The sequence below is a fragment of the Oncorhynchus masou genome, unplaced genomic scaffold (assembly GCF_036934945.1).
Source record: "Oncorhynchus masou masou isolate Uvic2021 unplaced genomic scaffold, UVic_Omas_1.1 unplaced_scaffold_2295, whole genome shotgun sequence".
NCBI classification, from domain to species: domain Eukaryota; kingdom Metazoa; phylum Chordata; class Actinopteri; order Salmoniformes; family Salmonidae; genus Oncorhynchus; species Oncorhynchus masou.
The window spans coordinates 57,373-68,827 of NW_027008762.1; the positions used below are offsets into that span (position 1 = coordinate 57,373).

Below are 11,455 nucleotides of genomic sequence, written 5' to 3' on the forward strand. Positions count from 1 at the left end.
CGTCATCTGTCTATTTATAATAAACAGTTTGCTATTTGCCAAGAAGCAGGTAACCAGCCAGCCAGCCAACCAGCCGGCCAGTCAACCAATTAGTCAGCAAACCAGGCAGTCAGCCTTCCAGTCAGCCAGCCAACCAGCCATCCAACCTGTCAGTCAGCCTTCCAGTCAGCCAGCAACCAGTCAGCTTCTCCACTGCGTGTCCTATCCAGTCCTTCTCCACTGCGTGTCCTATCCAGTCCTTCTCCACTGCGTGTCCTATCCAGTCCTTCTCCACTGCGTGTCCTATCCAGTCCTTCTCCACTGCGTGTCCTATCCAGTCCTTCTCCACTGCGTGTCCTATCCAGTCCTTCTCCACTGCGTGTCCTATCCAGTCCTTCTCCACTGCGTGTCCTATCCAGTCCTTCTCCACTGCGTGTCCTATCCAGTCCTTCTCCACTGCGTGTCCTATCCAGTCCTTCTCCACTGCGTGTCCTATCCAGTCCTTCTCCACTGCGTGTCCTATCCAGTCCTTCTCCACTGCGTGTCCTATCCAGTCCTTCTCCACTGCGTGTCCTATCCAGTCCTTCTCCACTGTGTGTCCTATCCAGTCCTTCTCCACTGTGACCTATCTAGTCCTTCTCCACTGTGTGTCCTATCCAGTCCTTCTCCACTGTGTGTCCTATCTAGTCCTTCTCCACTGTGTGTCCTATCTAGTCCTTCTCCACTGTGTGTCCTATCCAGTCCTTCTCCACTGTGTGTCCTATCCAGTCCTTCTCCACTGTGTGTCCTATCCAGTCCTTCTCCACTGTGACCTATCTAGTCCTTCTCCACTGTGTGTGTGTCCTATCCAGTCCTTCTCCACTGTGTGTCCTATCTAGTCCTTCTCCACTGTGTGTCCTATCTAGTCCTTCTCCACTGTGTGTCCTATCCAGTCCTTCTCCACTGTGTGTCCTATCCAGTCCTTCTCCACTGTGACCTATCTAGTCCTTCTCCACTGTGTGTGTGTCCTATCCAGTCCTTCTCCACTGTGTGTCCTATCCAGTCCTTCTCCACTGTGTGTCCTATCCAGTCCTTCTCCACTGTGTGTCCTATCCAGTCCTTCTCCACTGTGTCCTATCCAGTCCTTCTCCACTGTGTGTCCTATCCAGTCCTTCTCCACTGTGTGTCCTATCCAGTCCTTCTCCACTGTGTGTCCTATCTAGTCCTTCTCCACTGTGTGTCCTATCCAGTCCTTCTCCACTGTGTGTCCTATCCAGTCCTTCTCCACTGTGACCTATCTAGTCCTTCTCCACTGTGTGTGTGTCCTATCCAGTCCTTCTCCACTGTGTGTCCTATCTAGTCCTTCTCCACTGTGTGTCCTATCCAGTCCTTCTCCACTGTGTGTCCTATCCAGTCCTTCTCCACTGTGTGTCCTATCCAGTCCTTCTCCACTGTGTGTCCTATCCAGTCCTTCTCCACTGTGTGTCCTATCCAGTCCTTCTCCACTGTGTGTCCTATCTAGTCCTTCTCCACTGTGTGTCCTATCCAGTCCTTCTCCACTGTGTGTCCTATCTAGTCCTTCTCCACTGTGTGTCCTATCTAGTCCTTCTCCACTGTGTGTCCTATCCAGTCCTTCTCCACTGTGTGTCCTATCCAGTCCTTCTCCACTGTGTGTCCTATCCAGTCCTTCTCCACTGTGTCCTATCCAGTCCTTCTCCACTGTGTGTGTGTCCTGGTTTACTCACCACCGGCAGGAGGAGAATGGTAATCAGCAGGAGGCCTCTCATCTTGACCAGAGAGGTGTACAGCAAGGGTGTGTGTGTGTGTGTGTGTTCCAAGTAATCCACAGAAAAAGCTCCTGTCAGCACTCCAGCAGTCATAGGAACACAGAGGGTCTGAAACAGAGACAAGGACCTGACATTAGACCTAATATGAAGACATTACAACACAAACATAGGGCATACTCTACTGTTTAGTCTTCTACAGTCCTCTACTGTTTAGTCTTCTACAGTCCTCTACGGTTTAGTCTTCTACAGTCCTCTACTCTACTGTGTAGTCTTCTACAGTCCTCTACTCTACTGTTTAGTCTTCTACAGTCCTCTACTCTACTGTGTAGTCTTCTACAGTCCTCTACTCTACTGTTTAGTCTTCTACAGTCCTCTACTGTTTAGTCTTCTTACAGTCCTCTACTGTTTAGTCTTCTACAGTCCTCTACTGTTTAGTCTTCTACAGTTCTCTACTGTTTAGTCTTCTACAGTCCTCTACTGTTTAGTCTTCTACAGTCCTCTACGGTTTAGTCTTCTACAGTCCTCTACGGTTTAGTCTTCTACAGTCCTCTACTGTTTAGTCTTCTACAGTCCTCTACTGTTTAGTCTTCTACAGTCCTCTACTGTTTAGTCTTCTACAGTCCTCTACTGTTTAGTCTTCTACAGTCCTCTACTGTTTAGTCTTCTACAGTCCTCTACTGTTTAGTCTTCTACAGTCCTCTACTGTTTAGTCTTCTACAGTTCTCTACTGTTTAGTCTTCTACAGTCCTCTACTGTTTAGTCTTCTACAGTCCTCTATGGTTTAGTCTTCTACAGTCCTCTATGGTTTAGTCTTCTACAGTTCTCTACTGTTTAGTCTTCTACAGTCCTCTATGGTTTAGTCTTCTACAGTCCTCTATGGTTTAGTCGTCTGTATCCTGTGCATATGACAAATATACATAGATTTTATTTGATATAGTGTGCGTTTACCAGAGATGGTAATGTGAAGAACAACATGACCTGCACCAAATAAGGATGAAGTGTATTTTAACCTGGAGTTTTTGCTTATTGTAGGCTACTACTTTTACCACTTTGTCTTGAAGTCTTTGGTTGTTTACTACACTACTCACTCTGTTTAGCACATGGCCTCACATGTGAATCCTTAGAGATGGGCGTTGCTAAGGCTTAAGAGGGTGTGAACGATGCTGAATGGGTGAAGACAAAGAGCTCTCCAGTAGGTACCAAAACATTCAAAGGCCATTTTCTCAAAAGTGGGGTTACAAGTTAATGAACTTTCAAAGCAGCATTGCTCTCCCATTGTTCCTCAACTGTAGATATATCAAACACATTTCTAGGTTTGAGTCTCTACTTTCATTCAATGTAAAAAAAAAAGAAAAAAAAAGTGGCCAGTCACATATGGAACTGACCCTGTATATGGCTTCTTACTTTCTCGTTTTTCTTATTGTTGTGTTTTTGTTCTACCTTATGTTATTTGTTGAATTACATTGTTATTGATTACTGCATTGTTGGGTTTAGAAAAAGAAAGGCACTTCACTCTACATTAAAACTTGAAACAGTGTCACGGCTTTCGTTGTGGGAAGGAGGAGCGGACCAAAATGCAGCGTAGTTGTGATTCATTTTATTTAATACGGAAACTATACACGACAAACGAACAAAATAACAAATGTACGAAAACAGCCCTATCTGGAGCAAAACGCAGAGACAGGAACAATCACCCACAAACACACAGTGAAACCCAGGCTACCTAAATATGGTTCCCAATCAGAGACAATGACTAACACCTGCCCCTGATTGAGAATCATATCAGGCAAAACACAGAAATAGACAAACAAGACATCCAACATAGAATGCCCACTCAGATCACACCCTGACCAATCAAAACATAGTTTACTTTGTATGTTGCTATGGCCAGGGCGTGACAGTACCCCCCCAAGGTGCGGACTCTGGCCGCAAAACCTGAACCTATCGGGGAGGGACTGGGTGGGCATCTGTCCGCGATGGCGGCTCTGGTGCTGGACGTGGCCCCCACTTCACCGCAGTCTTTCCCCACCTTGTCCGCTTCCGTGACCTCCCAGCCATGGCAACCCTACACGGGACAGAGGGGCAGCTCGGGACAGAGGGACAGCTCGGGACTGGCGGATCTGGAAGAGTCTGACTGACTGGCGGATCTGGAAGAATCTGGCTGACTGGCGGATCTGGAAGAGTCTGGTAGACTGACGGTTCCGGCAGATCCTGGCTGACTGGCGGATCTGGAAGAGTGTGGCTGACTGGCAGATCTGGAAGAGTCTGACTGACTGGCAGATCTGGAAGAGTCTGGCTGACTGGCAGATCTGGAAGAGTCTGGCTGACTGGCAGATCTGGAAGAGTCTGGCTGACTGGCAGATCTGGAAGAGTCTGGCTGACTGGCAGATCTGGAAGAGTCTGGCTGACTGGCAGATCTGAAAGAGTCTGGCTGACTGGCAGATCTGGAAGAGTCTGGCTGACTGGCAGATCTGGAAGAGTCTGGTAGACTGACGGTTCCGGCAGATCCTGGCTGACTGGCGGATCTGGAAGAGTGTGGCTGACTGGCAGATCTGGAAGAGTCTGACTGACTGGCAGATCTGGAAGAGTCTGGCTGACTGGCAGATCTGGAAGAGTCTGGCTGACTGGCAGATCTGGAAGAGTCTGGTAGACTGACGGTTCCGGCAGATCCTGGCTGACTGGCGGATCTGGAAGAGTGTGGCTGACTGGCAGATCTGGAAGAGTCTGGTTGACTGGCAGATCTGGAAGAGTCTGGCTGACTGGCGGATCTGGAAGACTGACAGCTCTGGCGGCTTCTTGCAGACTGGCAGCTCCTTGCAGACTGGCAGCTTCTTGCAGACTGCCAGCTCCTTGCAGACTGGCAGCTCTGGAAGTTCCATGAAGACTGGCAGCTCTGGCAGCTCCATGCAGACTGACAGCTCTGGCTGCTCCATGCAGACTGGCAGCTCCTTGCAGACTGGCAGCTCCTTGCAGACTGGCAGCTCCTTGCAGACTGGCAGCCCTGGCTGTTCCATGAAGACTGGCAGCTCTGGTTGCTCCATGCAGACTGGCAGCTCTGGCTGCTCCATGCAGACTGGCAGCTCTTGCTGCGCTAAACAGGCAGGAGACTCCGGCAACGATGTAGAGGCGGAAGGCTCTGGCAGCGCTAAACAGGCGGGAGACTCCAGCAGCGCAGGAGAGGAGGAAGGCTCTGGCTGCGCTGAACAGGCGGGAGACTCCGGCAGCGCAGGAGAGGAGGAAGGCTCCGGCAGCGCTGGAGAGGCGAGGCACACAGTAGGTCTGATGTGTGGTGCTGGCACTGGTGGTACTGGGCCGAGGACACGCACAGGAAGCCTGGTGTGGGGAGCTGACATCGGAGGGTTGGTGTGTGAAGGTGGCACAGGATGGGCTAGACCGTGAAGGCGTACTGGAGATCTTGAGAGCAGTGCTGTCACAGGACATGCAAGGCTAGGGAGGTGCACAGGAGGCCTGGTGCGTGAGGCTGGCACCAACTTCACCAGCCGACGAACACGCACCTCAGGACGAGTATGAAGCGCTGACCCAGGTGCCATCAAATCCCCGACACGCTCCGTCGGGCGAATTCCATATTTAAAGCACCAACACAGCAACTCCCTCATTACTCTCTCCTCCAATTTCCCCATTAACTCCTTCACAGTCTCTGCTTCGCTCACCTCCAACACCGGCTCTGGTTCTGGTCACCACCTTGACTCCTCACGATAAACAGGGAGAGTGGGCTCAGGTCTGACTCCTGACTTTGCCACACTCCCTGTTGGTGCTCCCTGAGCCCCCCCCCCCCCCCAATACATTTTTGGGGCTGACTCTCGGGCTTCCATCCACTTCGCCGTGCTGCCTCCTCATACCGGCGCCTCTCCGCTTTCATCACCTCCAGTTCTTCCTTGGGGCGGCGATATTCTCCAGGCTGAGCTCAGGGTCCTTCTCTGTCTAATTCGTCCTCCCATGTCCATTCCTTCTTTTGTTGCTCCTGCTGCTGCTGTTGCCTGTTACCACGCCGCTTGGTCCTGTTGTGGTGGGTGATTCTGTCACGGCTTTCGTTGTGGGAAGGAGGAGCGGACCAAAATGCAGCGTAGTTTTGATTCATTTTATTTAATACGGAAACTATACACGACAAACGAACAAAATAACAAACGTACGAAAACCGAAAACAGCCCTATCTGGAGCAAAACACAGAGACAGGAACAATCACCCACAAACACACAGTGAAACCCAGCCTACCTAAATATGGTTCCCAATCAGAGACAATGACTAACACCTGCCCCTGATTGAGAACCATATCAGGCCAAACACAGAAATAGACAAACAAGACATCCAACATAGAATGCCCACTCAGAAACATAGAAATATACAAAGTAAACTATGGCCAGGGCGTGACAAACAGGCTGTTTGAGAAGGTTTGAATCCTAAGCAACCTGTCTACATATAGTTTGAAGTACAATAGAACAACATAGCTACTGTCGTAGGATAACCTTGGTAGAGCATGGGTGGAATAGGCATTGTGGTGCTGTAAAACCTTGGTAGAGCATGGGCGGAATAGGCATTGTGGTGCTGTAAAACCTTGGTAGAGCATGGGCGGAATAGGCATTGTGGTGCTGTAAAACCTTGGTAGAGCATGGGTGGAATAGGCATTGTGGTGCTGTAAAACCTTGGTAGAGCATGGGTGGAATAGGCATTGTGGTGCTGTAAAACCTTGGTAGAGCATGGGTGGAATAGGCATTGTGGTGCTGTAAAACCTTGGTAGAGCATGGGTGGAATAGGCATTGTGGTGCTGTAAAACCTTGGTAGAGCATGGGTGGAATAGGCATTGTGGTGCTGTAAAACCTTGGTAGAGCATGGGCGGAATAGGCATTGTGGTGCTGTAAAACCTTGGTAGAGCATGGGCGGAATAGGCATTGTGGTGCTGTAAAACCTTGGTAGAGCATGGGCGGAATAGGCATTGTGGTGCTGTAAAACCTTGGTAGAGCATGGGCGGAATAGGCATTGTGGTGCTGTAAAACCTTGGTAGAGCATGGGCGGAATAGGCATTGTGGTGCTGTAAAACCTTGGTAGAGCATGGGCGGAATAGGCATTGTGGTGCTGTAAAACCTTGGTAGAGCATGGGCGGAATAGGCATTGTGGTGCTGTAAAACCTTGGTAGAGCATGGGTGGAATAGGCATTGTGGTGCTGTAAAACCTTGGTAGAGCATGGGTGGAATAGGCATTGTGGTGCTGTAAAACCTTGGTAGAGCATGGGTGGAATAGGCATTGTGGTGCTGTAAAACCTTGGTAGAGCATGGGTGGAATAGGCATTGTGGTGCTGTAAAACCTTGGTAGAGCATGGGTGGAATAGGCATTGTGGTGCTGTAAAACCTTGGTAGAGCATGGGTGGAATAGGCATTGTGGTGCTGTAAAACCTTGGTAGAGCATGGGTGGAATAGGCATTGTGGTGCTCATTTGAATGTCCTTTATTTTACAGCTTCAGACCAAGACTCACTTAAAACATCATTTTTTGTTTATAATTTCCAGGTTCATTTTTAAAATGTTTTTTTGAAATATATTTTATAACCTTTATTTAACCAGGCAAGTCAGTTAAGAATAAATTCTTATTTTCAATGACGGCCTAGGAACAGTGGGTTAACTGCCTGTTCAGGGGCAGAACAACATATTTGTACCTTGTACCTCTAACCACTAGGCATTATAAATTAGCCCGGTAGGCAGTTTTCCCAAAGTTTGGTCTCGACTATGAACTGAACATACTCATGCTTTGTGGAAGAATATGGGTTATATTGTGAACATTGAGTTGTGGTGCACGATTTGATACAGCTGTTAGTCTCATTGGCTTGTAGCTACTGGCAAACAGCAGCCAAGGACTCTCACTAGATTATTTGTGCTTATTTGTTTGTGCTCTGATTATCAGACTTGTATGAAAAACCATCTTTGGCAAAGTATAGCTCACTACCTTTTCTCGCTAGTTGTTGAGTTAGCTATCCAGCGTTGATTTGTAGCTACTAGCTGCTAGCCTTCTTCCAGATAGCTGCTAGCCTTCTTCCAGATAGCTGCTAGCCTTCTTCCAGATAGCTGCTAGCCTTCTTCCAGGTAGCTGCTAGCCTTCTTCCAGGTAGCTGCTAGCCTTCTTCCAGGTAGCTGCTAGCCTTCTTCCAGGTAGCTGCTAGCCTTCTTCCAGGTAGCTGCTAGCCTTCTTCCAGGTAGCTGCTAGCCTTCTTCCAGGTAGCTGCTAGCCTTCTTCCAGGTAGCTGCTAGCCTTCTTCTAGGTAGCTGCTAGCCTTCTTCTAGGTAGCTGCTAGCCTTCTTCTAGGTAGCTGCTAGCCTTCTTCTAGGTAGCTGCTAGCCTTCTTCTAGGTAGCTGCTAGCCTTCTTCTAGATAGCTGCTAGCCTTCTTCTAGATAGCTGCTAGCCTTCTTCTAGGTAGCTGCTAGCCTTCTTCTAGGTAGCTGCTAGCCTTCTTCTAGGTAGCTGCTAGCCTTCTTCTAGGTAGCTGCTAGCCTTCTTCTAGGTAGCTGCTAGCCTTCTTCTAGGTAGCTGCTAGCCTTCTTCTAGGTAGCTGCTAGCCTTCTTCTAGGTAGCTGCTAGCCTTCTTCTAGATAGCTGCTAGCCTTCTTCTAGGTAGCTGCTAGCCTTCTTCTAGATAGCTGCTACTGCTGCGCAGCAAACGAGTCGCTGGACCCGTTTTTAGAACTCTGAGATGCGACTGAAAAGACCAATTTGTAAGTCGCTCTGGATAAGAGCGTCTGCTAAATGACTTAAATGTAAATGTAAATGTTAGCATTGGCAGAAATGCTATTTGGCAGAAATGCTATTTAGCAGAAATGCTATTTGGCAGAAATGTGCTCGTGAGAGCGATAATTGTGAATTTAATACAAATTGTGGCACCTACAAACTAATTCAGTATAGTGCATGCTGTAGCCTCATTTGAATCTGAATTCCAGAATTTGAGCTAGGTTTGGGCAAAACTTTGTCTGATGACTGTAATGACCCTGTCGAAAATCTGGAATAGTGGTTCCTGGTGCGGGCCGGACGGCTCATGAGGAGGCAGGGAGGATGTTGTGTATAACCAATCCAGTTGATTTGTGAATTTTAATCGACCTTGGTGCCACATTCGCTTAGATATGATGGTAAGAAGATTTGAATTTAGCATTGAGCTTCATTCAACCAATGCATACTATAGTCGCTAGGCCTGCTTCTTACTGTATATACCAGTTTATTAGTGAGAGAGAGTTAGAGAGAGAGAGAGAGATGATTGTTATGTTCTGTGTTAGTTTGTTGCTCAGACAGGGAGAGCTTCTTTAATGTCCTGAGTTAGTTGTTTCTCAGAGTTTTTATTTTATTTTTCAGTATTTTGTAGTGGTCCTGCGGAGGTATATTTATGTCCTTGCTTAGACAAGAGGCCTGCGGGCATACATATACCCGTAGTATTTACTGTCTAGACACACTAGGTAAGACCTGGGCGAACCACCCCCTGTATTTTGGTTAGCGCACCAGGTGGTGCTAAGTTAGGTAAGTAGTGGGTAGGCAGGTTAGGTAGGAGAGGGTAGGTTAGGTAAGTAGTGGGTAGGCAGGTTAGATAGGAGAGGGGGGCTTTGACATTTACTTTGGTTCCGTTCAGCCCCTCTTCCCAAAATTACCGTGTGGGGCCGGACAGGCTATGTGCCCACTGCCCACAAATTGAGGTGGAAATTGAGCTGCTTTCCCATCCTCCTCCCATATTAGAGACACATATTTCCCTCAGATTACACAGATCCTCAAAGAATTAGAAAACAAATCACATTTTGATAAACTCCCATATCTACTGGGTGAAATACCACAGTGTGGCATCACAGCATTAAGATCTGTGACCTGTTGCCACAGAAAAAGGGCAACCAGTGAAGAACAAACACCCCTTTTGTACTTGAACTATTTGCACATAATATGACATTTGAAATGTCTATTATTTTTGAACTTTTGTGAGTGTAATATTTACTGTGACTTTTTGTATATTTCACTTTTGTTTATTATTGAATTCACTTGCTTTGTTAACATATGTATGCCATGCCAATAAAGCCCTTAAATTAAATTGAGAGAGGTTGAAGTGTGAGAGAGGTTGAAGTTGAACTGAAAATTGAGAGAGAGCGAGAGAGAGGGATTGAAATTGAACTGAAAATTGAGAGAGAGCGAGAGAGGGATTGAAATTGAACTGAAAATAAAGAGAGCGAGACTGAAATTGAACTGAAAATTGACAGAGAGCGAGAGAGGGATTGAAATTGAACTGAAAATTGACAGAGAGCGAGAGAGATATTGAAATTGAACTGAAATAAAGAGAGCGAGAGAGGGATTGAAATTGAACTGAAAATAAAGAGAGCGAGAGAGGGTTTGAAATTGAACTGAAAATAAAGAGGGAGAGCGAGGGATTGAAATTGAACTGAATGTTGAGAGAGATTGAGAGAGAGGGATTGTAAAGTGTGAAGTGTGAGAGAGATTGAGAGAGAGGGATTGTAGAACTGAAGAGAGCATATTCCGAGGCTACATTATCAGGTAAATAGGCTATAATAAACAATCAGCTTAACCAATCAGTTAACTATGTAGTATATAAGCATCCTATAGGCTACTATCCAACGCACTACCCCCCGTTGCGCGCGCACAGCCATACCTAAACTATATAGATAGCCTGTCTGGGTAAGAGACAATTTATGCTTGATCCGAAATGTGGTCGGAGGCGTCCAATGGATGGTTTGACGCAAAGCGGAGCCTCTAGAGGCAAGCAGAGGAGGGCTCCATATAGCTCCGCATTGACATGATTAGTTGACCGTAGGTGAGGGCGGGAGGTCCTGTATAAACGCAAACTCACTTCCTTGACATCTTCCTTCACAACACTGATGTGCTGCTCGACAAAGAACAGGTATGCCTGCCCTGACTTCTGCAGAGGCCGTACCACTAAATGCTGGATGGCCAATGCAGAAATCAGATTGATCATGTAGCACCTTTCAGCCGCGATCATGCAGAGTAAACATCCCAGCACAGAATGAAACTATAAAAAACCTCTCCCTTACCATGAAGCCATTGGTGTCCAGTCGGAGGGGTTTGGGCCGGTATGTTCTCAGTTCCCGTTCCCAGTAAATCCTCCGTTCAGTCGGTAATATCAAGCACGCAGCGCAGCTGTAAGAGATGACAGGTATTTGATCACTGCAGCCGCAGCACGCGCTCAACGTGCACCCTCCTGCGCACGAGGGGCGACGGTACCTTCAGCTCGACATCAGAGACATCTTTACCTTCACAGACCTGAGACAGCGGGACAGGCAGGAAACAGACAGAGACAACTTCTGAGTTCCCACAGCGAGTCTGTCCATGGGTTTCCCATACTGTAGAATCAACCTACTCAGATCTTTACGGTAGCCTACAGTTCCCCATTTGTTGCTGCATAAATGTAAATACGGTATTTTAGGGCAGCGGTGTTGTGGAGACTTAGAAGACAAAACTCTGACTATTCGGTTGGGCTGATGTGAATCCGCATATTACTGTATTCAGCCGCAGAGCAGAGCGGCCGGTAGATGGAGATATGGAGTCTTACCGTCCAAATGCATTGTATGCAGCGGAAATACACTCGTATCCCCAGTGAATTCGTACCTAAAACATTCTTCATTCAGTCTGCTGCAAAGAACTTGATTTCCTCCTTAATTAACTATATTTCACGGAGGGGGAAAAAACGGGGAAAATTGTACTTT

General features: G+C 47.5%; 1 protein-coding gene across 1 annotated transcript in view; it reads right to left on the reverse strand.

Moving 5' to 3' along the window:
* Positions 1 to 11,210, reverse strand: part of LOC135533257 (pituitary adenylate cyclase-activating polypeptide type I receptor-like) — a gene marked incomplete at its 3' end in the record, with an annotated part of 68,577 nt that extends 57,367 nt beyond the window's left edge. The window contains exons 1-2 of the mRNA XM_064960661.1: positions 10,784 to 11,210; positions 1,704 to 1,853 (exon numbers count right to left, since the gene is read on the reverse strand). Coding sequence (XP_064816733.1) covers positions 1,704 to 1,853; positions 10,784 to 10,786 — 153 coding nt within the window. The remainder of the gene's footprint in view (positions 1 to 1,703; positions 1,854 to 10,783) is intronic.
* Between the last annotated feature and the right edge of the window lie 245 nt (positions 11,211 to 11,455).